Genomic DNA, 27,794 nt, shown 5'->3' with positions numbered 1-27,794 from the left:
GGTAGTGAGGGAGGGCTGAGGGAGAGGAGAGTTGCGAGGCAAAACGGCTGGTCACATGAGCAGAGATCTGTTTACAAACCCAAGGCAGAGCAGAGCATAGCAGGAGCAAGGGGAGGAAGGGAAATTTTGCAGGCTCTCTCTTACCGAGCACCATTATGGATTGAAAGAGGAAGAGGGGGAAGCCTGCCATGACAAAGCCAGCTGGAGGTGGGAGAGTCTGAGCACGACACACGCAGACACACTCACACACACCGCCTTTTGTCTCTGATTTCTTTTTTTCTCAATTGAAGGAGCAGATGGTTAGAGGGAGAGTAGGATCCCCCCCTACGCACACACACACATGCACTAACTGACACACCAACACACCTCCACCAGCAAAAAACAGAACAAAAAAAAAACAGCAAACCAGGCTGTAGAGGAGTGTTGTTGACTGCATGGAGCTGTCCTCACTTTGTTTGGGCTTTGAGGGGAGCACATCTTTGCCTTGTCTACTGAGGAGGAATACCCACTGCAAGATCAGAGGACTGGAGGAGGAGACAACAGAGGAGAGAGGGATGAGACTTGTGAAAATCCTCTGTTAAAAAAGCAGCTTTGGGAGGAAGACAAAGCACAGACTAATGCCAGATAATTACCCTCATTGGACGAGGACTGTCATCTTGAGCGGTGGATGTCATTGAATTTGATGAGGGGACGACACTGCAGAGTGGAGTCAAGGAGGCCTTTTTTTGGCTGGAAATGTAAGTATTTCCTGTTACCAAGCAGCCTGTGTTGTTTATGACATTGTGACTGAACTCGAATCAGCGATTTACAATAACAACCCCCGAATAACACATGGTGTGAGGCATCTGAAAAACAATCATTTCTTGTCAACAAGATTTCTTTGTTTCTTCCTCTCTCTCTCTCCCGTGATGACATCATTCTCACTGGGATCCAGGAGCACATGATGTCTTCAGTCCCAGTCCAAACCCAAGTCCCAAATCTTCCAATCTTTACACGGAGTGGTTAATCCAGATTTGGGAATGCTGGGCAGCACAGATTGCTGAGCCCAACGAAACCGCACCCTCGAGGATTTGTGGAGCAAATCTGAAAAATCTTGATGGTTGTTTTTGAAAGGAGCTGTTGACACAACCCCAACAAAAGGAGTGAAAGGACTGAATCCAGGCTCCCTAACAGATTCAGTGTCCGACTGCTGCCCACGAGCTTGGCTCCTCTCCAGCCTTCTCCTGACAGGGCCTGAATTTACTGCTGCTGCCCTGGGAGTCACATTTCATGCAACCATTCCAATGGTGTAACGGTAAGTGAGTGGATTTCTGTGGCGTCTGCCAAATACACAAGAGGTGGTGGCACGTGTGCGTACTTGTATCTCATAAAGTTAGTTACTAGCTGCTGCCTTATGGGATCCACGTAATGGGCGTACTTGCCAAATGCCAAATTACTGGGAGAAATATTAAAATAATTCAAGGTCATGTATGTGTGACAGCCATGACAACTGATTTCATCCTCTAACTCAGTGGTTCCCAACTGGTCCACTCACAGGGTCCAGATTTCTCCTTGGTCATTAGTTTACGGTCGAAAACATTATATAAATGACCACATATTTATATCTATTTCACAAAATTTTAACATGTTTGCTTAGAACACAATGTAATAAAACATATTGCAAGAATAAACAGAAATGGCACTGCAAAATAAAAGCTCTGTGCCGGAAATTTGCTGTACTTCAAAATAAAGTGTGTCACTTGCAGTCCATTCAGAATAGACCCGTGACACACTTTTGAACTGTGACCCACCAGTTTGGAACCACTGCTCTAACTTTACTCTTGTTTTGTTCCTGCTGACTGAGCATCCGTGCGTAGTTCATAATTGTATCTCTCATTAGGCTACCCGAGGTCTTCCCTACATTAAATCTCCCCCCTTGTAAATCCCCCAACCACCCAGCCATGTCAAATTATCCACCACGGACCCCCCACAGTGTGCAAGCTGTACCCATTCATTCACCCCAAAAGAGAGACACATGGACATTTACTGGCTGGCAAAGAACATCCTCGCTGCAAATTAATAGGAACACATGTGGCCCGTGGAAGTGGGGCTTCCTCTGCTATTGTTTTACCAAATGGCCCTTTAGTCCCCAGAGTTCAATCTGTTTAATATTCCCCACCCCCTGCCACCTGCAACACACACACACACACACACACATCTCAGACAGACACTGCAAGCCCCTACCCATCCATCCCCCAGAGCTGTCTCTCTCTCTCACACACACACACACACACACACACACACACACTCCTCACTCCTCACTAGTCACCTCTATAGAGTCTGTGGAACAGATGGTAGTGTGGCGGAAGTGGTGTCTATCCTCCATGTTTGTCTTGTTCACAGCCAATTAACGCACAGTCCTGTGAGCGCCTCAGTTGCCACCACAGTGCCTGCCACAGCTCCCCGGGCACACCTGCATACAAACAAACACATGACGTTGGACTCCTCACATAATGTTTTATGAAATCCATGATTATGTGGAGATGAGCCAGGGTGCCACGTTGTCAAGCAAAAATATGGTGACGTTTTGTATCTGCTGGCAGCAAGAAACTTGATTCATGTTGCAATTAATGAAGGAACAATAATCTCATACTTCTCTGCCATGATTCCTCTTCCACTCTCACGTGAAGCTTTAATGTAATTTTCACTGCTTGCGAATAATGATCAAATTTTTTCTTTTACAAAGGAAAATAATTTTGAAAGATCACAAGGGCTTAAAGGGGAACACCACGCTTATTTAGATTTCAAAGTTATTTCCACGGGTAGCCTGGTGAAGTTCAATCAGTATTTGTGAACATGAGCAACTCTCTCTCAAAGCCAGAAACCAGAGAAGGAAGTCTCAAACTTATGATGTCACTGGGTATGAAGTCTGGAGCTGCTCCATAGACTATAAATGTGACTGTTTGTTTTCCTTTTTTATACACATATGATTTTTATTGTTTTCAGCTCTTAAAACAGAAAATGCACCAGTATACTCCGAACATTTCCCTTGGTGCTCTCAGGGTCATCTATACATCTTTCACCATTCATTGTCTATGGCGCAGTAACAGACTTTATGTCCTATGTCGTCACATATTTGAGTTTTAGCGCCCTAGTTTTTGGATTTGGGAGAGAGTAATTGTCATTGATATTTTTGTTCTATCTTAAACTACAGGAATAGCATGTATGTTTTTTTTTTTTTTTTACAATGGGCATAGTTCCCCTGTAAGTCTTCTCTACACACATAACAATGCAAATGTCTGGACAAATTGCAGCATCTAAAGCAGTGATACTCAACTTCTGGCCCGCAATAGGGTGCTAGGTGGCCCACCTACAATTTTTCAAATCCATAAAAAAAAAAGATTCACACTGGGATTTCTTTTTTTTTGTACTTTGAATGTAAAACAAGGTGCCAGAGAACATTAGGAATCAAAATAAAAACCTGTTTATCAAATAACTACATAAGATAAAATGCCATGGGAGGAATCCCTGAATGCCCTACAGAGGTCGGGGTTAATTATTTATATATGAATTATTAATGTTTGTTTATTAACATACGCCTGGTTTCCTGTCATTTTGCAAAGCCAGATGAGTAGTCTAAAGTCTATGCTGCTAATTTAGATTTGCACTGTCAGTGCTAACAACTGTATACTGTGGATCTTGGGAAAGTTTTGCTGGTTGTTGAGACAGTTTTTTTTTTTAGTTGCTCCTATTTTGAGAATGAATATACAGTTCGGGGGCTGTAAACAAACTAAAAATACAGAAACCCATAAATAAGGTGTTGAGGTTAACTGTCACGATAGCCCGCTAGACTAAAAGTTACTTCTCTAAATTGAACTGTGCAGAAAATTAAAGAGAAAGATGATTTATTAAATTTACTTCAGCTGACACGTTGGACTCTTAACCCTGCTGGGTAACAGTTAAATGTGTTTAAAGTGAGTAACCTGTCTGTGCACACTCTTCCTGCCAGGATGCCTGTGTGGTTTGGGTTCTGAGCGCTCTGAACACTACTGCAGCATGACGTCTGACATCTATCACCTTCCGCTCAATGTGTATGTCATTGTGCTGGGCATCGGCCTCTTCGTCTTCATGCTCAGCCTCATCTTCTGCTGCTACCTTTTCAGGTAGGTGGGGGACGTTTGGGATGAAGGTGGACAGAGTAAAAATCTGGGGAGAAAGTAAAGAAGGTTCATGAAAAAAAACAAGAAAAAAAAACAGGCAGCAGAAAAAGAGAAGTGAAATTACAGGAAGAGGTCAATACAGTCAGAGAGTGTATGGCAGTTTGAACAAGCAACAGTGTGCCACAGCAGCTGAACTCAAAACTAGTTTTGAAATAAGATCCTAATAGCCTACTGTATGTGATGATAGCAGCAGTCATCATTCATATTTATGGAGCATTACCCTCCACAGCTGCCAATGTGGCTACATATAATCTGTAACTGTTTAGAGCAAAGAAACATGAATACTAGCGTGTTCAAACAAAAAGCAAATGCAAAGCTATTAAAAACAACCACAGTGCTGTAGAGATTAACTGATAAATTAAAGTCACTGTCAGAGTGAATACTGGACACAAACTCACCTTTAAATGAATGCTAACATTGCTCCAAATGCTACATATGTAAAAAAAGCAACTAACATCTTTGCCATGTCATATTAATAGATAGATATTAGGCTATCTCGATATTGTATTTACAGCTGGTCAACCTTCCCCCAAAAAATCACTTAATCACTTAAATACCATATTAAAAGGTCCAGTGTACAGGATTTATTGGCATCTATTGGCAGAAATGGTATTTAACATTCACAACTACGTTTTCATTAGTTTATAATCCCCTAAAAATAAGAGTTGTCGTGTTTTTGTTACCTTAGAGTCTACATACAGAGTGGATCCTCTTCAGAGTCGGCCATGTTGTTCCACAGTAGCCCAGGAGGGACAAACCGAACACTGGCTCTTGATAGGTCCATTTGTGTTTTTGTGGTGTCCACCATAGTTCTCCTTCGTACTTTGCACACAGGAGAAGGATCAGTTCTGCACCACTAGATGCCACTTAATCCTACATACTGGACCTTCAAAGGACACAAAATGTCATCATCAAAATGTTGATGTTTATGTGTTCATTCCAAAAAAAAGTCACAGTGATACAACAAATATACCATTATCAGATTGAATATAAGCAAAAATCCAGCACTAGTCGGGTTGAAGGAATTAATTAAATAACAAAAATGTTGTCAATCGCCTTAAAATTGGAAACAAGTTTAAATGGCCTCAAATCATTTACAGTGAAGAGCCTGTAGTGTGGTGTTAGTTAATATATAATACGGGGTGACTGAACTTTGATGAATAATATGGATGACTTAATGTGAAAATCATAGACTGAATATAAGATAGACGACACGCCCCCACATACCCCACATACCCCCACTATGCTGAAGTGAGGTTAAAATATCTAAGATACAGGCATTGCCATCTCGCAATGTTGATGTCATTGAGAGCCGGATTCTGCGCAATAGCAAAATCCTCGATGGGGGAGTTCAAAACACCCGTCCAATGAATCGCTAGCAGCTCCATTAAATGGGAGCGCATGGATTGGCTGTCATGGCAGAAAATCCTCCTTTTGTATAATTTATACATTTTCATTAAAAATGAACTCTAAAAAAAACAAAGACTTGAACAAACATACCTTCAGTGACAAAAACAATCTTTGGGAAAATTTATTTGGCGTGTACTTTGAGTTTTTAGTGTCGCCTATGTCCCATTTACTGACATGGAGGGGCAGGCTTTATGGGGGGCGACTGAGACTGAAGAGCTACACTTTAGGGGAGCTGTCATGTTGTCCATCTTTACACATAGTCTATGGTGAAAATAGACAAGATTTTTGCGTTACCATATTATTATGAAGTGATTGGTAATTGCAGTTTTATGGCTATAGTATAATGACACCATTGGTGTTTAGATTGGTTCCCTATAAGTCTTGCTTTCACTATGCAATTTTGTCTGACACCTGATGTGATCTTCATGGAAAATGAAGGCTCGATTTATGACACAAGCAAAGTGTGTTAACCATTGTGTAAACAGGGAGAGGAGCGCCTTTGTTTTCCCCAGTAACTATCACTTGTTATCCCCAGTTATTAAAGAGTATCACTGTAAGTTCTTTGCAGTACCTATCCCCAGCAGCGGAAATAATGGATGGTGGAACAACCAAAGTAAATATGGAAACAGTGGTAGTTCTTCAGCTCTGAGGAAAACAGAGAGCTATTTACATAGATGTCTTTGGGACAGCGGCACCAGCTGTAATACCATGTAGAAACCCTAGGGGGATTAAGTGGTCATTAAGTAGTTAAGTCAATAGTTTCCTATGATTTTTTTTTTGCCTGTGACCTTCTGATATAAGGTAAAATCTCCTTGTGAGCCCTCCTAAATGTGTCTTAGTTTTTAACTGTGATCCTCTCCTCTCAGCTGGCTTCATTTGAATGAACATGGAGAAGAAAACTATAAAATGACTTACAAAAAATAGGCAATGTCCTAGTGCAGGATCGCAGGGGGCCTGTAGCCTATCCTAGCTGACAAAAAAAGAAGAAAAAAAAAAAGTGCATCTTAGATTTTTTCTTTCTCAGTATTTTCTACCCAGGCGATCACATTGTGCACCCTTAGATTCATTTCATGCACCCTTGCGGGGGTCCCAACGCCCCTATTTGGGAAGAAAAGACCTAAGTTGTTACAACAGTCGCCTCCACTGTACAGATGTTGTCCTCTTTTTACCTCTCTCAGGTTGAAACAACAAGGGACGAGGGAGCAGTTCAGCTACAATGAGGTATGTCACTGCAGTATATGTCACTATGGGTGAACATGTAACACCGGCTTCTCAGGCGGGTTATAAATACTACTATAGCATTTCACACTGCGCTACAGCGTCAACTGTGAAACCTCACACCACCCTTAATAGATGACCTTGATTTCATCCATGTGTCCTCACCTGCCTTCTGATTCTGAACTGTGCATCGAGCTGCAGTGTGAAAAGGCCTGCTGTGGTGAACATGTTGCAGGGTGTCACAATAAAATGATGCAACAAACAAAAGCATCCACACCACAGACATTTTTTAAGCCAGTCATATCAGGACATTGAATCAATGTTTTTTTATACTACAGATTTTCTGCCAACATAATCGTGCTGACACATTATTCACATGACACAATAGTTCTCTCCCTCTCGTTTTTCTGACTGTAGGTGGTGCTGAAGGGAGCAAGCAAGAAACTGAGCCTTCTAGGAGTAAGTCATTCTTTCTGCAAAAGCTTTTACAGAACATTTGTGCTGAGCACGTTATGTTATTATGACCTGTATGAGCTGCGCTCATTTCATGTCACCCACGCTGCTTCCGTGACCCATTACGAGCTGGGAGGGTTCGGTTGGTTAACTCAATCAATTTCTCCTCTCAGATGTGATTAACAGGCAGCACACACTCGGAGGAGATGTCCTCAAAAGATCTTGACTCTCAAATGCAGCCGTTAAAACAAAATGTCAGTGTGGCTACTTGGCTGTCTACTTGCAGCAGAATTTAGGACTCCAGGAATAACTGCATTCATTCAAAATGCATTATAAAAAGATCTCATCTCTGTCTCTTGTGATTCCTGAAAAGATTGCTTTTCCAAGTTCTTTCTTTTTTCTTCCCCCCACAAGGCAGCTGTGGTTAGGGGTCATTTTTGTTTTTCAGTTCAATCTCTGTTTTTGTTCAAGGGAAGGTTGAAATAGTCCCGTTACTAGGAAACATAGTTAAGGTGAAAGCATTATTTCAAAACACAAGCGTATACTTTTTTTATGCTCCAAATCTAGGTCAGATTAAATTAATTCACTGCTCAAATTTCTCTCATTTACAAAATAGCAATGTTCTTGGCTGTGATGAGATACAAGCCTGCTGCTGAATAGAGATGGAGGCAAAAATAAATAAATTAAATCTAACCATGCTGCTATTTCTGTCCTTGCAGCAAACCTGTGCGGTGTGTCTTGAAGAATTCAGGACCAGAGATGAACTGGGGGTGTGCCCATGCTCACATGCATTTCACAAGAAGTGAGTGACACAAACTATGAAATTATTAAAAGACAGCTATATACTTACTTCAGCAGTTTGAGAAATATGCTTTTTCACTTTCTATGCCATTCTCACGACTGTACAATAATTATGAAGTAAATTAAAGTGGAAATATGTCGGCTTTTTTGCTTGAAGTTATTATGTAGTAAATGTTGACGGCATAATGCAGTGACTATAGAATAATGACACCATTGCTGATTGGTTTCCTACAAGCCTCATTTTCACTATGCAAATAATCAGGTACGATCTCTTGAGAATATGAAGGCTTGATTTATGGCAAAAGAAGTGCGTCAACATTGCACAACCAAAGCAGGAAGAGGAGAGCACTTTTGTTCCTCCAGTAGCCATCAGTAGCTATCCGCAGATACTAAAGAGTATTATTGTAGGTTCTTTGCAGTTATTATCCCCAGCAGTGGAAATGGCAGACAGTGGAACAACCAAAGCAAACGTGGAAACTCTTCTCTACTTGGTAGTTGCTAGGCTCTAAGGAAAACAGGAAGAAAACCGCTTTTCTCTGGAAAAGTGGCGCCAGCAATAATACACTTGGAAATTCCAGGGGTTGAAAAATTGTCTGTTACCACTTTAAACTTAGCTTAGCTTTGCATAAAGACTCCAGAGAGAAACAGCTAACCTTCCCGAAACCTTCGCTGGTACCTGCCAACCTCAAAGCGACAAAAGTCCATTGCTTGATATTAGACAGAATTGTCATCTTGTCACGCTGTTTTCATCTTCACCGCGACACTGCGTTCACTCTAACCATTTTCCGTGGGGGAGAGAGATTTGATTTTTCCTAACGAGATAACTTGAACTTGGTGTAGTGGGATTTAAAAGGTCTGGACCCAGGGAAAATACTCCAAGAAATGGTCAAGTACATAACATGCATAGAATACAACTTATTAACACCCCGTGTTTTTTTTTTTTTTTTAATTAAAAAAGCGGGATATAACAATTTAATGTGTTTTTGAGGTGCAAGTAGGTGGATTTTTTTGCCTTTGGAGCAAGACGAGCTGTTTGCCTTGCGTTTTCAAACAAGCTTAGCTAAGTAGATGTCGGCTGTAGTTTGCCATACACACTTTAGCATGGCATCAATCATTGTATCTACGGCAAGAATGTGCATACGCCTTTTTATCAAAATCCCTTATTATTCCTTATTAATCCTTAATTATAATGGGGAAAAAGCAGGATTTTTACATTTTAGTTCAAAGAAAACAAAATTTTTAACAAGAATTGTCATGCTGAAAAAATGTATACTTACAAAACTTAAACTTAAAGTAGATTAAAGGTCTAGTGTGAGGGATTTGCATCCTATGGCAGAAATGGAATAAAATATTCATAACTGTGTTTTTAATATTTTATAATCACTCAAAAATAAGAGGCCTTTTTTTTTTTTTTTAACCTTTAAATGCGCTGTTTAAATAAACATACAGAGCTGGTCCTCTCCCACAGCGTTTGCTGTTCTAAAGTAGCCTCATGGACAAACAAAACACCGGCTCCATACAGGGCCATTTCTTGTTTTTGTGTCAGCCATTGCATTTTCCTACACGTAATCTGCAGCCTCACTGCTTGATGCCACTAAATCCCACACACTGGACCTTTAATAGATCTTTGTTTTTAACTTGATTGTAGAAATGTAGGTTTTTCAAGGATGGAGGAAGTTAGTGCTGCTAAATGTGCTATTTTGTATTTCAAGGTGATAGTGCGCCTGTTAAACCAGATTCTGCTGTCATTATTTATAAGATACCTACCATTTGTCCTGTCAGGTGCCTGCTTAAGTGGCTGGAGATCCGCAGTGTGTGCCCCATGTGCAACAAACCCATCCTCCGGCTTCACACAGACGCTCCCCAGGGTGCTGAGGGTCCGATGGATCCAGAGGAGGTGTGAGGGAGCCGGGCAAGAGGATATCGGACTCCCCTTACAGAAAACACACACATTAAAAACACTAGGGATGATGGACAGCGGTCATCTTAAAGACATCTCACAGGAAATGTTGATAATGATCCCAAGTGGCCACCCTACTGCTGACCTTTGAGCAATACGCCTTGTTGGGAATTGGATATTGACAGCACCAAAAATGACTTGGTCAGATCAGTCAGGGAGTGGGTGGATGAATAGGATCTTTTCATAGAAAAAAATGCTCCTAGCTCTACTTCCATATTGCACTGTTCACCAAAAAAAGAAAAAAAAACATGACAGGAAAAGGAGCCACATTAGAGAGCAGGATATCATTGCCACTGTCACTGGACAACTAGTGCAGTACTGCCAGAGACAGACAACACTACAGGCATTGAGCAGGACATCAGAGAAACAGGATCAGTATGGATACCTCTAATATCTCAGGGGTGTTACCAATACAGCCAGCACAAACCATGTCAGTCACCCTATAACCCCGTGCCACACATGCATCTTCAGTACTGCCAATGTAGGTGAAACGCTCCAGCAGTCAGAGGTAGCCACGACCTCCGTCTGAAACCGAGACCAGCGGGATTACAAACATGACGATTTAAGTAGACAATATTGTTACAGATTGTGTCCCATGCCCTTTCCTTTTAAAAAGAGACTGATAGAAAACTAGTCTTGCCTGTATGTATTGTATGTAAACATGTCCCTATATATTGTTATTTTGTATTTGTTGCTTTTAAATAAAACGTCACGTAATGTATTGTAATGGTGTTGCATTTATTGAAAGGTCGGTCGGAATAATAGAAAATGCTTCCACAAATGTGTTAAGAAATTTTATGAACCCGTTCAAATATGCCATAGACTAATTATCATAACATTAAGTATTCTCTTCATAGCTTGTTCTCATAAAAAATGACTAAAAAGACAAGTTTAATACCAGTTTGTTTTTAACATTTGTAGATAACTACAACTCACTTTACAAAGGTTTGACTTTCTGGTTCAGAGGTCCCAAGTCCACAACAGTGACAAAGCTAAATTACAAACTTGTTTCCGAGGCTCAGACCGCATTCAGCACACTGCAGTCCACACACAAAGTGTGTATAATAGTGTGTGTTTGGTCATTACTTCGCAGCCTCGGTGCCTTTAGCTTCCACAAACTCCATGGCTTTCTCTTTGACCGCCTGGATGCTCTGCGGGGTGCCATGCTTCTTCTCGTACTCCAAGTAGCGCTTGAAGAAGAACTTGATCTTTTTCACCGAAACACTCAGGTGGATCACACGATCAAAGAGCGCCCTACAGGAGACAGGAAGTTGGAAAACTCTGTGAAGCACTCTTAATAACAATTTCTGAGGTTAGTCGAGTATTGAGCGAGAGCACTGCAGCCACCAAACAGGCTGCAATCAAGGGCATTTTCGCACGTTTCGTCAGTTTACTTACACACAAAGTGCTTGTTTTGACAGGCTGACAAGAGTTTGACAACATTAGGACCCCTCCAGAGATAAACTTTATTGTTAAAGAGTTAATCTTCTTTAAATAAACCAGAACTCCCCCATTGTTGAACCCACCAGACTCCATTTATATAAACAGCATTTTCACATCGTCAAACACACTTAAGTGTCAACAGAAACAAGAATAAGACTCACAAAAGCTGTCTTGGTTTGTCTTTTCACTAATGCAGCCATCACTAACTCTGGTTTGGTTGAAATGCTCTTTTACCGGTTTGAAAATGTCCTGGCTCTATACATGCTAAAATGATTGTTTATCAAAATGGAGCTTCAGTGGCAAAAAAAACTTTTAGTAGATGTTAATTGATGATGCACAAATGCCCCAAATGGTTGTGCTGCGGTGTGTTTCACGGCTGCTGTCTGCTGTGCTTTCACTTAATGCTGGACCTATTAAAAATAAATTAATAAATAAACAAAAATAAAAAATATCAGTAACTTACATACAAAAAAAAGCAAAAATAGTGTCCATTTTTAAAAATACCAAACTTATCCTTTAAGTTTGATTAGTTTACATGGGACTGCATCATTTAGCAAGCATGTTTACCTATTTTTGAACAGAAAAGCCACAAGGAATGAAATGTGGAGAGACAATAATGAGCCAGAAAGGAAAGCAAGAGCTTCTTTTCACCTGACTTCCTTCTGCGATCCGTGTTTGACCATGAGGTCGATGAAGACGGACCAGAGGTCTGTGCGTTTCGGGTAGCTTGTCAGGACTTTGTCAAACATGGTGCGACCTTTCTCTGAATCACCGTAACGGAACTCCAGCTGAGCGAACTTGGCGATCACATCCACGCCTGAGAATAAGCATGACAATACATAAAGGTTAAAACCTGTGGAGATGCACAGCCGGGACAGGGGAAACAGAATCTGAATTGTTAAGCGCGCGCTGCACTCTGACACAGACGGCACAGGTGAAGACATTAGACCTCGCTAGTTACATCAAACTGTTTTGTGACCTGACATCTCCAGTGTTTGGATGAGACATCTTACTTTCTTTGGAGGGCAGACTCTTCAGCGCCCTCTGCAGGAGAGCACTGGCAGCGTCACTCTGACCCTGCTGGAGCAGAAAGGTCCCGTAGCTCAGCCACACCGCCTTATTCTGACGGAAACGCTTCACCATGGTCTTATACAAGCCCTCTGCCTCCTAAATACAAACACAGAGCAGATAGCACACACACACACACACACACACACACACACACACACACACACACACACACACACACACACACACACACACACACACACACAGACAGAAAGGCATGCAGATGTTAGTGACTACAGAAAACAGTATTTCAGCATCAGTCTCAACAAATGCAGCCAGTAGATCATACCTTGGTCTTGTCGGACTTTGAATAGATATCAGCCAGCTGCTGGTACACGGGCATGGGCTCGCAGAACTGCAGCGCCCGCTCAAACACTTTTTTTAGGCTCTCCTCTGTGCCGTACATGTTCTCCAGGTTCAGCAGGGCCACCCACACATTCAGCTTCTCCTGCTCCTCCCTAAACAGATGCAGGACCAGGTTTACAAAGAAAAAAAAAATACAACCATCTCTTGTGAACATTTGTCTTCATATATCAGCACAAACATTTATGTAAAGAAAATAAAATCTTTCCTCGGCAAAGCCTAACTCAACATATACGGACACACTACCTCATCACTTCAACAGAGATTATATTCATTAAGGGTGCCAGAAAATACACAACAAATGTTATTAAAAAATTAACCAGCCACCTCCTTTTTAAAATAGTTTTAATTATTAGTTGAAACTTTTATTGTGCATCTTTCAGCTGCCTTTTGGTGGCCTTTCTGTTAAATAAATGTCTTATCTTAATGACACTCACAAATATTTCTGTATAATTCAGTCACCTGAAGGAGATGGTTTTGAGGGCCCTCTCGGCCACAGCGCGGGCCTGCTCGATCTGTGTGGCCTGCAGATGGTGAGCCATGTACTGGAGCCAGAGCAGTGAGCTGTTGGGTGAAGCGAGAAGCAGGCGCTCGAAGGCAGCTGCGTCCTGGGGCCGCAGGCTCGGATCCATCAGCTCAGTCTCCCGCTGCACCAGCGCCTTTTCCGCTGCCTTCTTCTCTTGCTCGAGCTCATGACGAGACTTCTTCTGGGGCTGGTGGAGGAGAGCGGTGCACACCAGGGAAAAGACAGAAAGGATGATGTTTAGATGCAGAGAAGGAAGCAGGAAGAAGTTCTATACGACGATCTCTAACTTGCATACAAAAACCAACAACAGAAAGCTGTATTGCTTTTTTCCCTAAAAATTACACATGCATATTTATAGTCAGCTCACCTTGCTGCTTCCTTCCTGGTCCTCTCCATCGCTGGAGTCCCCCTCCTGCACTGCTGAGGCAGGCTTCAGGGAGCTCAGTCCCATGTCCCAGGAGAAACCTGCTGCCACTTGCAGTCTGGAGGGACCTGCTGAGCTGTTTGTCACCTGCTAAGAGAGCGAAAGAGGAAGACATTCATTTTACCAGTTGTGGATAATGACATTACAGTATGAAATCTATGAAGATTCGTATTAACTTCAAATATTTTACTGTTGGAAAGATAGTTTCTTCGTGACTCTATTGAAAGACACAAATACATTGGAAATTGTTGCTCCATAACCAGAAAAACAGAGAAAAAGGGGCTGTGGCATTTGCTTTTGCTCACGAGGCAGAAAACCTACAACTACCAGAATGCACTGTGCCAAAACACACCAATAAACACTCCAGCCAGCAGCTTGTTCGTGAAACGTGGCAGCCTGCCAGTGACAAAGAATCTCGAATTAAACAGTAAGCTAAACTAGTTTGTTTTATCAGCATGCGTTTTCACAAGACAGGAAACAGTGTAGTGCCCACTTCCTGTTCACAAATTCTTGTATTACAGCCAAACAGTGCACTAAAATATATTTCTGAAAACATTTTGGTCAAGAAATAGGCAATACAGAGAACCTTAGTTTATACTGATCAGCACTTCTTAGTTTTACGGTTTGATCAGAGAGGTAGGTCTCTCTCTTGATCTGCTTCTGAACGCTTTTGTGTCTGTGTTTGCGGACATTTGGAAATGCAGAAGTACAATCTGTAGTTTGAGCAACAGAGCCTAGAGCCAGCAAAAATCTGCCAGATGGAGAAAAGTTAACCACAGGTCATTTACACATACTAGCCACATTGTTTTAATGCAGAGCTGTTTAAAAACGGACAAAGTTTCCCTTTAATAAACTGAGCAGTGTTTTCGCTTACATTTACAGAATCAGATTTGGGTTTTTCTTCGTCCTCGTTGTCCTCCTCTTCTCTGAAGAACACCTCCACTCCGCTGTCATTGCCATCAGTCTTTGCTTTCTTTTTCTTCTTCTTCTTAGGGACCTGGGACTCTGCCTGTTTCATGCAAATTCAACCACAGTAAAGACTACCGTCAGGGATTAAATAAACACATACACATACACATAAGTACTTCTGGCTGCAAATAAAGCTGCAGAGTATGCAGAGAGTTTTAACCCGAGGCAAAGATCAATGCAGCATTTATTACTGTCAGACTAAAGGATAATGAATGAGTGATAACTGAAGATGGCATTGATCTATGTGGAAGTGGTTCTCCTATATTGAGCGTCGTTCACCTCCAGGACCTGAGCACACTTCAAAGCCTGCGTAAGTGAGTCATCTGCAGTGTGTTTACTGTTTAACCCAGAGTTTGATGTGAGAGTGGGAGGGCTGTTTGTCACCTGTGCGCTCTCACACAATGTGCGTTTCTTCTTCTTAATGTCATGTTCCTTCTTCTCCTGTCCGATCAGGCGCAGCGGCAGCCCGAGAGACTCTGGAAGGATGTCTGGCTTTCCGGTGTCCTCTGGGAGCAGAGAGAGGTGGACCAGCTTCTCCTCTTTGTCAATACTGAGGATGAGAACAGAAAGAGCTGCAGACTGAAAATGAAGCGATGACAGCATTGATTCTATAAATGGCTAATAAAATAAATAAATGACGTGATATGTAAAGACACACCATCAGCATTACGGAGCTACATTATTCCCGTTTGTCTAAATCGATTTCTGATCTCCGGTATGACGACCTATTACAGTCTCTATTTTATTTTCAGCCACTCTGAAAGCACAGATTGTAATTTTGTGCTTTTTTTACCTGAGGATCTTGGTAGTGAGCAGAGTGTTGGGCGTCAGGTGCTCAGAGAGGACCTTGTGGTTGCTGACGAAGTACTTGGTGGACTCTTGAAGTTGGGCTCTTCCTGTGATGCTCGTTGACAACCTGGAAGACGAAACGTAAATAAGGATGATTCTTACCCTGAAACTATATTTCCAGGAAAAAAAACATAAAGCATGTTGTTCCTTTTTATTGGTTCAAGTTTAAATATGAATTCACTATCTGTCCAGTCTGACATCCAACCAGTGCTCATGTTAAATGTCATCAACAGAAGCAATAAATCCCTCAGTGCGTGCTATTATGACAGAGAAAGCTGAGTTTGCGGCTGCAAAATCTGTTGTTCAGTGAAACGCGCCCCAAAATCTAAGTGCAAAGTTTACATTTTACAGTGTATTGGTTGACTCGGATGTTAAGCAGAGTATATGTATATTTGAGCCAGACACAGAGCGACACTTGTGCATAGAGCCAAGAATTTGGTACTATACCCCCTGCCACTGAGAGGTATTTTTGTTACCTAAGGCCACGTTTTGGCCAACAAAGTAATATCTTGAGACCGGTGGGCTAGTAATACTGTAGCTATGCATCTTGGTAGCCGGCACGACTCCGCGAGTAGAAGTACTCAGATATCTCTCTCATTATAACATGCACTGAAGAATTTAGTACTTTAACTGACTATATGTGATATCTATAAGATTGGACATCCACATAAGAGGTGGCACATTTTCCACTCCACTATAGTTCCATGCTGGAGTTTCTCAGTTACCTGATGAAGACCCCCCACTCTCCAACAGACTTGACATAGCCTCTGATGGTCTGTCCTTCCATCAGTTCGTCTACAGACAAAACCTCTGGGTCCTTCACTGGCTTGGCCTGCTCTGGGTTCAGCCTGGAAAAGCAAAGTTACAGTCAACCACATGATGTATTAAGATACAAGTCTGTATGTGTCACACAAACACACAAATCCAATGAAACCCGCTCATACCTTGATGGACGTAGAGACAACTGCCACTTGCCATTTTCCTCCCCAAGAAGAAAACACCTGAAGCAAGACAAAAAAAAAATCTACACTTCAAGAAAATCAAACTGGGTTTCAAAATCTTATAGTGGCACCAAAATGTTTAAATTATGGCAGCAGATATTTGCTATTAGTTTCAGACAGAAAAAAATAGATGTTATCCACAATTTGCGAGTGAAATAAGATATCAGAAAAAAAAATGTCCTGATATATCATTGTGATTACACTGTTTGCAGCACACATCGAAGAGCATTTCAGACAAAAGGTTACTTCTGCATCTTCTGACCTGAGCAGCTGATCCTTGCTGTACCCGTCCAGAGGCTTTGACTTGTAGGCATCAGCCAGGTCGGTGACAGCGACACTCCCCATGCCACCAAAAGGAAGTCTGACCAGGAGGCCAACCTGTGGCAGAATATTAGTCACCATCCCCAAAGAAACACTGCCTTTCTCCAGTTTATGGACACCTGGAAAACAAAAAAGGAATCCAAGAATCAGATGGTCTATTTTTGCATTTAATAAACAATTTAAAGAAATAGATGAAAGTAACAAAAGCAGAACAGCCAATAATGATGAGGTGTCTGAGCTTCTTCTACCTGTGAGTGACAGTGTGAAGCGTTGAGGTGTGGAGCTCACTTCGACCACTTTGGCATGGACTGCTTGGCCCAGCTTGTACAGTTTCTCTGGGTGGCTGGCATCCTGAAAATAATCAAATGTATCTATAAAATGTGTTTAAAACCAACCACAGTTGACCAAATTGCTGTATAATAAAACAATCTAACATGGCAACGCAACGGAATATAGAAATAGAGATAACATGACAATTGTATCCTATAAGCATGCAGAAATAAGTAAAAGAAATGAAATAAAAAAAACACACAAGAGTAAAAAGATACATGTAAAACATTAAAACTGAGGGAAATTCAAAAGTTAATCAAACACAGCAGTTTGGCATGAAAGTCTGTCTACACCTTTCTCATTTTCTTTCAAGCTGTTGACTCGACACGTGCTTCTCCAATACATTTGAAAAACTTACTTTTGGATTGGTGATCATGGCCAACAGTTCGACATGCCCAGTAAAACACGGATCAGTGGTGACCTCCAAAGACTTTCTCTTTGGATTAAACTGGTGGCAGAAGCATGAACACAATGAAAACCTCGACTGCAGTTTTGTTAGCGTTAGCTGTTCAATTTATTTTTTTGATTTGTCAACTCAAAATCTTCATTTTGTGGAAATTGCCAGAAGGAAATAAAGCAACCTACTGTAACCTGCCATTAGGATTTCCATAACTCACCTTTGATACAAAGCATGTAACGTCTTCCCCGACCTTGTAGCTGTTAAGTTTTTCTTTTGCTGTATCTGCTTTGAGATCCGTGCTCTGATCCAGTTTGCTGCAGAGAGAAAGAAACAGAAATAAGAAGACAGACCACAAAATGTGATGGAGTGGGATAAGAACAGATAAAAATACACATCCTGACATGAAAATTGAACAGTCATAATATCTGCACGGGTTTATATTACACATAATTAGTGTTTTAGTGTATTTAACCAAAATAAAAGACAATAAACAATTTTAAAAAACCCTAAGAATGATTAGCTTGAAACTGAGAAAAATTAAAATTTTTCATTTACTTTAGATTTAAATAATATTCAGGGTATCAGGCAGCATATCATTTTTTTATTACAATGTTCAGTGAACTGGACCATAATTACCTGGGTACAAGTGTGAGCTCAGGAATGGTGTATGTAAATTTAGGATGGGAGAAGGGCAGGAATCTGGAATAAGACGGCTGACATTAATTTCACTTTCAACTGAACAAATAATACTTTTAAAATCATCACAATCAACCTTATAATTTAACAGTTTTATGATTAAGGATGGAATTAAAACCACAACAAGTGGAAACTTACAATAGCAAATGTGCTTCCAACATGTAAAAAAAGAGACCCTCCAGCAGTCTTTACCTGTGACTGGAAGCCTCTCGTCCTCCGATGACCCTGGCGGTGACCGTGCTGCCCACTTTAACCGAGAATGTGGGGAAGGATCCCTGACACACCTCTGTGGGCTCCATCACCTCAGACACGTGCACGCTGCCTTTGCATCCATCCTCTAGCGTGACCTGAATGGATGTGGGCTTCACTGTCTGCACTTTGCCCCGCACAATTTCCCCAAAGGCTGGACCCTTAGAGCCGAGGTTTTCCGAGGTTGTGCGCTCTCGTTTTGGCGCGCTGCGTTCCCACGACACTAGGGGGAGTCCCTGCAGCTCCTGACAGCTGGGCTCTATCACCTCGACAGCCAAACTCATCCCCGCCTTCAGCTTCTCTGACTCGGACAGAAAGACCTCGTTCAGGTGGCTGCTAGTTTGGATCATGGTCAGTTGTGCCGTGCCATCCAGTGAGATGACAGCAAAGTCTTTGTCAATGTACTGCACCATCGCTGTGTACTTTGATCCTTCAGCTAACTGTAAAAAAAAAAAAAAAAAAAAAAAAAGTGAAAACACATCAAGGTCAACAACTACATGAGCACGATATCGTTTAATACTATACACCATCGTCATCTGATGCTGCTCCAGAGAAAGCAGACTTTCCACAGAACACAAAGAGTGAAAACATCAAAACTGATTTGAAAATCTAAGTTGGTATAAAAAGAAGTAATACGCACAGATTTCTTCTTCACCACCAGCTTGTGAAGAAGGGACACATGGACACAAGTTAACATGATGTCAACATGGAGGACGACCGCAGTAACTTGCTGTCCTGGGGTCAGGTTAAAACCTGGAGAGAGTGCAACCAAAAGAAAACAACTTCTCTCAACATTTGTTAATGAACAGCAATAAATACTTTTGAATAACTGTGGTCAAAGGGCGTTTGATTATAGTAAAGAAGCAATTGTAAAATACAATTCAAAATTATTATTTTTGTTCATTGTCATTGTTTGTAGTTTCTGTAGTCAACTATGCACAAGAATGGCAAAAAAAGTCATTATGTTATGCAAATATGCATGTGGTTGAACTAACAGCATCTACTGCAAAATGTCATTAAATGTCTGGTTAAATAAAGCGTAGTTTACTACTCCCCAACACTGGCAATACTTAAAGTACCCTCTAAAGACACCGACCATAAACTGCAGTTTTCATGTAAAACAGGCTCGAAATGCCTGAAAATACTTTTAATGGTTTATTAATCAGCAGTTTTTGTGTTCAGTAATGTATTGCATCCTGTACTGCATTGTTTTGGTTGATGCAATCCCACCATGAAAACCTGATCCAGTCTATTTCTATTATGCATGTTAACACACAGACTTCCATCACAGATGAAGGAAACATTTAAAAATTTAAACAAGATTTGAGATGTGTGTGGTTAAATACATACCTATGACATGGTGCTTGGTGGCCTGTATGGTGGCAGCGGCCAGATCATCAGACTTAAAGGTGGCCCCGCTGTCCTTCACCGTATCTACAGTCAGCTTCAGCTTCTGGCCGACACACAGAGCAGCCAGCTGCTGGCGAAGACCACTGTCGTCTGAGAGTAAACACAGAGAGAATTAAAGGTTAGACACTGAAGACAAACTTCAAATGCAGAATTAAAGACCAATATGATTGTACCTCTTGTCGCCAACATTTCAGTCACAACTCTCCTTTCCTGCAGACCGTTAATGAGTCTGGTCTGAGCATCACCCTCTGGAGAAATGACCTCTGAAATCTTCAGCGTGACCAGGAAACGCCGTTTTTCCACATCCAGGTTGGTCACCTTAGCAATCACCGTCTGGCCCGGCTGGAAGGCAGCTGCCGGGTCTCTGATGAACTTGTTGGCCATGGCCTTAAAAGAAGCCAAGCAGAGGAAGAATTTCAGTAAGGACAATATATAAAAGACTTAAAGGTAGAAATCTAAAGGTTAAGATTAGGCGTGACATGAAGCCCTCCACTCACCGACTTGGGTGCGAGACCAACAAGTCCATATGGGAACTCTACAAAGACGCCATAAGACATGATGTTCTTAATCCAGCCAATCAGCTGCATCCCAACTGTGACCTCAGAGAAGTCTTTGGCGACCAGTCCTTCCTCCAGGGACCATCTCACTGTAGGTTTCTTGGTGAGGGTCTTTAGCAGAGCAGCAGCTAAGGAAAACAACTTTCCTACTTTTATTATTAGAAATTTTACGTACAGATTAAGCATCGAAATAAATTAAACTGAATAGAATCAACTGATGGTGAGGTTAACTTTTCAGTTGTGATCAGAATCACACAAAATCTACAGACTTTCTATAAACGGGATACAATATTCTGTTTGTTCTTGCTGAGGCAGATGAGGCTTGAGATGTTGTCTCCCTCCTGCAGGCTCTCCCACATAAGAAGGCAGTTGGAAATGTGGTCAGAGAGGTGCGTTGTGGGTAGTACGGCACGGACCTCATCAGGGAGGATGGCCACCTCCAGGCCGGTGACTGACTTCTTTAGTACCTTGGCCTCCAGCCGCTGCAACACACAAATAAAGGTCCAGGTCAGAATTAGTAAATTGAGATATAAGAAGAAACAAAAACAAAAGGCATGAGGTCGCTGACTCACCTTTCCCACCTCACAGTCAAACTGGGACTTTGAAACCTCCTCTGTGTCTCCCTCCACTGCAGCCTTAAACGACAGCCCCATCTTTGCCTTGTCAGGGTCACACTGAAGAACTTTAGCCTTCAACACCTGGACAATCAACAAAAAACAACTTATCAGATGCCAAACAGTTAACAGTCAACAGCTCAGAAAAGTCATGAAATCAAAACTGATGTTAAGATTTTTTTTATCACATATTTCTTGAGCTGATAATCAGCTCATCAGTATCTGGCCCAACAACGACAAAAAAAGTGGTTTTGTAGGTATTCTTATTGGGGTTTTTGAGAGTTTGTCATTTCCTGGAAATTATGAAAAAAATTTAACAACTCATCCAATGAAACGTCTTCTTGAATAGTTTTGTCCCTTATCCAGGAATGCCACTCACTGATCAACTTACAGGACTTAAGCGATAGCTCAAAGTAATGGGTCGTCACTGCCTTCTTAATTGCATTAACTCCCGGGGTGAACGCTAATAAAGCTATCACAACCCACGACTGGCACGTTTAGCTCTGTTAGCACTAGCTGCCACCATTTCGACTCAGCCAGCTCCATGCTTGCACGTAATGTCAAACTGGATGCGACATTTCTATCAGACACCGCAACAAGGCCCTTTCTGACTTCCTGTATTTATAGGTAACATGTAAATATGCAGAATCACATAGCACTCTGCTAGCTGCTGAATGGAGTTTTTAATTTTAACAAAAAAAGTCTGTATATTTATATGTCTATTCTTTTTTTTTTTACGTTTGAAATAAATTTCCATTTAATTCAATTGAAAAAAAAACACACAAATGAGACAAACACAAAGTAATCAACTTTCCAACGCTACTGAAAGTGGTGGCCTTCACTATCACAGTGACACCTCTTTGATGTTGCCATGTGTGCTACCTAGGAGGAAATGTCTGCTACTAGGTAACCCGTTCATTTGCTTGTTTACTGTCAGTTTTTGAAAACACATTAGATCTACCGGTGTTCTTCCTACTTGGTTCATTTCTACAAAACTGTATAAAAGTCCTGCATTCGTGAGGTGAATGGAAAAAATGCAATGTGAACTGATAAACCAGTGTTATATGGCGGGCCACACATAGTACATTATGAAAGACAAATGGCCCGCGGGTCACTTTTGTACCTCAGCTAGACTTTGGATATGCCTGATGTTAAACAAAGATACAAAAGAAAAAAAAAACGAATCTGAACCTTTCACACATCATTCTCTGCATCAGAGCTGTTTGATCCCCTCACCTGCCCCACATAGAAGACCTCCTCAGGAGACACGATGGGCTCAGAGCTGAGCTCGCTGAGCGGCACCAGACCCTTGACGTTGTTGTAGAAACGAACGATGCAGCCGAAGTCTTTGATGCAGACGATGTAGCCATGGGACACTCGGCCAGGACGGGCATCGGCATAGCTGAGAAACAACGGCAGGGTGCTTTCAACCAGGGCCTTTTTTCTGGTCAGGTACAGCCTCTTATTCTCTGCATCTACTGAGAGCACCTGAAGGAGCAAATTCACACAAAAAGTCATGTGAAAGATGACAAATCTGTCAGACAGCTTTAAACTTCATGTTATGGAATAAATTCTCATGGTCTTCACTGTGGCTTTAGAACAAATTTGACTGACCCGACATTTGATCTTCATGCCCTCTATGTACTTCTTCTCTGGGTTCTTAAGGACGATATCAGACAGGTGTGTCCGGGGCACCAGACCTTTAATGTGGTCAGACAGATGCACCACCATGCCGTGATTCAGCAGGACTGACACTGTGCCCTTGGAGGGAGAGACACATGGAGGAAAGACAATTGGAGACATTTGTAGCATCAGGTTATAGTTTTTTCAGACCTAAAATATTACAGATGGGCTCGCTAATGCAACATTTTGTGATTTAACCATTTAGTTATTTTGAAGTGCTTCGTGGTGCTTTAACAGATTCTTAAAAAGCTAAATCAAAGTCACGTGCGAGACAGGGAGATAGGTGGTGGTTTTACTCTCACCTCTACAACCTGACCGGCCTGAAGATCATGGTATCTGAAGAAAGGCTTGTCAATCACACTCCTGAAATCAAGACAAGACATTGTTATTCAATACATCACATTAGAATAATCAAGTCTGTGCTTACTATGGAATAAACGAGGTGTCACATACTTTCGCAGACTGACAAAATAAATTTGGTCCATGACACTGAAGTCCAGGATCCTGCAGGTGTGCTCAGGCATGGCCATCACTCGGTTTTCATTAGAGGGCTCATTCGACTCCTTCAGGTGGTTTCTCTGTCAAAAGGGTTTAAAAAAATAATAACTCAATATTTACAGAGAGCATTTATAGCATGTATATTTCTGGACAGTAAAAGTAGATTTAAATAGTTACTAAATCCCCAACTTTTGTCTTGAGTGCCTCCTCGCTTGAATGTGAAAAAAGTGTGCAGCGCTGGAAAGGGGGCTAAGTTCTACCCAGTCACCCAACCGTACCGCCTCTCGCTCCACAGCACCTCCCTGCCCCCTGTGCAGGGAGCTCGCTTGGTGATTGCAATAGCCAGTTTTCAACCTTTTAAGGGCAGTTAGTGCGCAAATTTATAACACAATATATAGAACACCTTGCGCTCAAATGTCCAGGTTTAACCTGATTCAATCAACAAGACTACTAAATATCCATATATATTGCTTTTCAATGAAAAAAAATGCTTTGGGGGTTTAGTCACTCTTTAAAGATTCAAAGCATCACCCTAACTCACATGTACAAAGGCCAACGTTTTGTCAGGAAGTTCCAACATGGCTCCTGACATGTGGTGCATGGTGGTCATCTTGCAGTCCTTCACCACCTCACCAATCCGGTCCCCTCCAGCAGGAGACGGGTCAAGTCTGGTTCCAGGCTGAACGAGGTAGCTGCGCAGGCTCAGGCCAACCAGACGGGTGGACGGCTCTATGTACAGCACACGGGCTCGCACCTGGACAGATTAATGCAAAACCTTCATTTAATTATTTTAATGAGCTGCATTTAAATCCAGAATATCAATGAGCGACAAGATCAGAAGGCTGATAGCAATGACAGTCACAAAGTGATGCAATGTCTTGTTTAAGCCAACAGGATCACTGTGCTGCATCGAGTTTACCTCAGTCCCCTCTGTGTAGCTGGATATGTTTCCTGGCTCCATGTGGAGGAAGTCCACCTGACCGCTAAAGGAGGACAGGAAGTCCAGGATCAGACCATGTTTGGTCACCTGCAAAACCAACATGTAGACTTTATACAGATGAAACACGAGGGCAATAGCAGATCATTCACTGCATAAGATAGAACAGTTTTAGCTAGTTTTAGCATTTTGTCATTATTCTTTGACCGAAGATGACCAAAATAAAAAGTTGTCCACACCTTTTTGATCGTAGCTTTGACCAGAAGTCCAGGCAGAAGGTTTGTGAGGTTCCAGCCCTGTTCGGGCTTGGCACAGGCCTGAGGGCTGATGGAAAGGTGGACCACACGCCCATCGTTCTTTACTTCTTCCACTTGAGAAGTCACACACTGACCCACTTTCAGCTCTGGATACCAGAGAACACACAAATGCTTGAGAAATGTACTGACACTTATTTCCACTTTGTTACTTTATGCATATGTTTGATTGAAAAAAAAAAACGTCCTCACACCTTCCTGATTGCAGTATTTGTCTTTTGCTGCTTTCTCGGGCAAGAAGGCTTTGGTTCCACTGATGCCAATGTCGACTATATAGCCATGATCCTCCACACTCTCCACACATCCACTCAAGGCCTTAGTTGACAGAAAATAACATTGCAACTCACTGGTACATGAAATAAGAAAAGGAGGCTGAATATTGAAATGTTCTCATTAATGACTCACCATGCCAGCCTTCAGAGAGCTCGAGGTGAGAGACTTGTTGACCTGCTTTGGATTGACTGACAGCTGGATGCTAAGAGAGCCTCCTTTGGTTACATCCAACTTGGCAACCACACACCTGAATACCATGCCAGGGTAGAAGAGGTGAGCCAGAGAGCAGATCTCCTGTCAGGTGAAAATACAACATACAACTCTTAGATATCACGAAATATCCTCAGATAATCATAATAATAATAATGTTTATTAATGTAGCAATTTTCAAGCTTAAGCACAAAGTTCTTCCCAGAAAAAGAAGGTTTACAGAAAAAAAATAAGATGTCGGAAACCCATGGAGCTCCTCCCCTGCCCACTTAGGACATAACCAAATTTAAGAACATTAAAGCACAAATAATAAAAAAGCACTGCGTACAAGCACGTATAAGGGTGTGAGATCAAACATACAATTACATAAATAAGGAAGTAAAATGTGGATAAGAGAATTAAGCTCATATAAGCAAATTTAAAAACTTAATAAATTAAGAGTAGAAGAAATAAACATATGTTTAAGCAGATAAGATGCTATTAAAGGAGATGACCTCATATAAAACAAGTTGAATGCCAATAAAAGAACAAACTCTTATGTTTAACACAGGTAAAGGTGCAAAGTATATGGAAGTGCATAAAATAGTTAAACTAAAACAGGACCCCTATAAAATGTATTCTACGTAGAAAATGAACCTACTGAACACCTTCAACATAAAAATCCTCAAATAATCATATCAAGGATAGGCTTTCTTATAAAAGTAAGTTTTTTTAAGTCAACTCTGGACATGAAAAGGTTAATGAAGAACCAATAGTCTGATAAAAGTCTTCTAGTGCGAAGATACTGACGAAAAAGTGAACACAGATTTTTCAATAATTCAGCAAGTGATCATACAGACAAGTGTGGACTTGTGCAATTATAACTTCTATCTCCGACGATATAACCCGCTATGTCATTTTCATCACTCTGCCAGCCTACCTCTACATGAGCTGACTCCAGCTGCTGGCCGAGCAGCTTGGTGTACGCGTCACAGATGTTCTTGACGCTGAGAAAGCCCTGCATACCACAGGGCAGGCTGACCGTCACCTCAAACTCAGTGACCTCCTTCACACAGCCCAGCATCAGCATACCCTCCTTCACATTCTGGGAAATGCACCAAACACACACAATATCAAGTCACATACTTTGCTGAATGCACCTTTGGTTCAATTTATTCTACGTAGAAAATGAACCTACTGAACACCTTCAACAAATTATAAACACGTGTTGATTCTTGTCAATGTATTACCTTGATATGAAGAATTTCCACACACTTGGCTGCTGCATTCAGCGTCAGACTATCTTTGCCTGTCTTTGGCTTCTTCAGCTTCTTGCCATCGTCTTTGGCTGCTCCCTTTCTTTTCTTGGTTTCTGTTTGTTCGTGTGACTGCGAAGGAAGAGTAGACTGTCTTTACCCATGGGCAACATTATACTTATGCCTCCTACAGGCAGATTAATTACACAAAAACACAAGCCACACTTAACTACAGAGTGTGTGAAAAGAAAGGGGAAAAAAATGCTGGATTGAGAACAGCAAAAGAACATTTTCTGCTCAGTAATGCAGTGATGTCAATTAGAAGAATATGTTGTGTTCCTCTTTGTCCTCTTTCTGGGGAAGTTATAGCCTATTCTGTGAAGACAAACTTTACCTGGAATAAGTTGTCCACTTCTGTCCGCTGAACCACTATTTTACTCTCGGTAGGCTTCTTTGCTGTCCCTCCTCTAGGGAAGTCCTCCTCCATTGATGCCATGTTTGATGTTGTTTCAGAGATCTAAAAAATAAAATAAAATTAAAGACTCAAAAAAGATCATTTCAAAACTCTTAATCTGTTCCGATGATAGAAAAAGTCAGGTTCTGCTTAGCGTTGAGTAAATATAGCCAAGACCCAGTCTGAACCTGTCATGTAACTCATATCTCAAAGTCTCTATAGTGAAAAAAATGATAGCACTTGAGCCAAAAACAGGAGCTTGGCTTTCTAATCAAATGACATAAAATCAGAAAAAGTTTATGTATGTAGCGCACTGACAAACAACCACAGTTGTACAAATTGAAACGGGCACACTGGTAGATAATACTTAAATAGGCACAAAAACAACAACAAAATGGTAGTAGAAATTACGAAGCAATGTTATATGGGCACACTAATGAAACAAAAAAAAAAACACCGATACAATTACAAACGTCAAAAGATGATAAAATATTAAAAACAACCGTGAGGCCATTAAAACATGTCGTTGTTTTAGGCTAGTCTTGAATGTGTCAAGACAAATCAGACATTGTTTGATTTATCGCATGCACATATTCGTATGTTGTTATATGCACGAGACATTAGCTACCTGTATCGAATTTAAGCGCTCGAGCTAAAAAAAAAACAAAGCAATTTAAAAATGCATATTCAGGACGAGAGAAGCCCAATTTTATCTAAACATGTATCAAATGGTCCTTACAGTATTTATCACGATTTTTTTCCATAAATTAAATCTCCGGCAAAACTCACATGCTGTTCAGGAACACGCCATGATCACAACCCGGAACAAAAACTAAAACGGGCGTTTCGATTTTTGCCCAATCACAGACAAGAATAAATGATTGACACCAACTTAAGCCATTGACTGATCGTGTTGGACCCTAACTTTG

The 27,794-nt window shown here is 41.4% G+C and overlaps 2 protein-coding genes across 6 annotated transcripts; one reads left to right on the top strand and one right to left on the bottom strand.

The window, feature by feature from the left end:
- Positions 1-51: 51 nt before the first annotated feature.
- LOC121941769 (RING finger protein 122) lies at positions 52-10,768 on the top strand. Of its 3 annotated transcripts, XM_088075775.1 has the most exons (8): positions 53-207; positions 291-737; positions 935-1,294; positions 3,989-4,142; positions 6,788-6,830; positions 7,245-7,286; positions 8,000-8,082; positions 9,864-10,768. In XM_088075775.1, the coding sequence occupies exons 3-8, from the start codon at positions 1,270-1,272 to the stop codon at positions 9,982-9,984; spliced, it is 468 nt and encodes a 155-aa protein (XP_087931901.1). In that variant the 5' UTR covers positions 53-207; positions 291-737; positions 935-1,269; the 3' UTR covers positions 9,985-10,768. The 3 variants fall into 3 exon arrangements, with proteins under 3 accessions (XP_042340574.1, XP_087931900.1, XP_087931901.1); XM_042484640.2 differs by having other exon boundaries at positions 52-737; XM_088075774.1 differs by having other exon boundaries at positions 52-1,294.
- Positions 10,759-27,784, bottom strand: pdcd11 (programmed cell death 11). 3 transcript variants are annotated; one of them, XM_042484620.2, is made up of 36 exons: positions 27,655-27,784; positions 26,806-26,928; positions 26,406-26,543; positions 26,096-26,260; positions 25,099-25,260; positions 24,888-25,008; positions 24,619-24,782; positions 24,362-24,469; positions 23,984-24,196; positions 23,398-23,522; positions 23,247-23,307; positions 22,876-23,022; positions 22,498-22,749; positions 21,220-21,345; positions 20,935-21,129; positions 20,588-20,758; positions 20,264-20,477; positions 20,031-20,180; positions 19,321-19,433; positions 18,624-19,120; positions 18,372-18,434; positions 17,953-18,049; positions 17,694-17,783; positions 17,254-17,356; positions 16,947-17,124; positions 16,628-16,684; positions 16,409-16,531; positions 15,628-15,750; positions 15,219-15,384; positions 14,740-14,874; positions 13,809-13,955; positions 13,378-13,628; positions 12,842-13,010; positions 12,498-12,651; positions 12,136-12,301; positions 10,759-11,295 (listed from the first exon to the last, which is right to left on the bottom strand). In XM_042484620.2, exons 2-36 carry the CDS (start codon positions 26,905-26,907, stop codon positions 11,124-11,126), a joined length of 5,418 nt encoding a protein of 1,805 aa, XP_042340554.2. In that variant the 5' UTR covers positions 26,908-26,928; positions 27,655-27,784; the 3' UTR covers positions 10,759-11,123. The 3 variants fall into 3 exon arrangements, with proteins under 3 accessions (XP_042340554.2, XP_042340553.2, XP_087931899.1); XM_042484619.2 differs by having other exon boundaries at positions 27,605-27,683; XM_088075773.1 differs by lacking the exon at positions 27,655-27,784 and adding an exon at positions 27,494-27,602.
- Between the last annotated feature and the right edge of the window lie 10 nt (positions 27,785-27,794).

This window comes from Plectropomus leopardus, chromosome 3, assembly GCF_026936395.1.
Source record: "Plectropomus leopardus strain MGB_pleo_1.0 chromosome 3, ASM2693639v1, whole genome shotgun sequence".
Classification (NCBI taxonomy): Eukaryota; Metazoa; Chordata; class Actinopteri; order Perciformes; family Serranidae; genus Plectropomus; species Plectropomus leopardus.
This window is presented reverse-complemented; position numbering and strand designations above follow the sequence as displayed.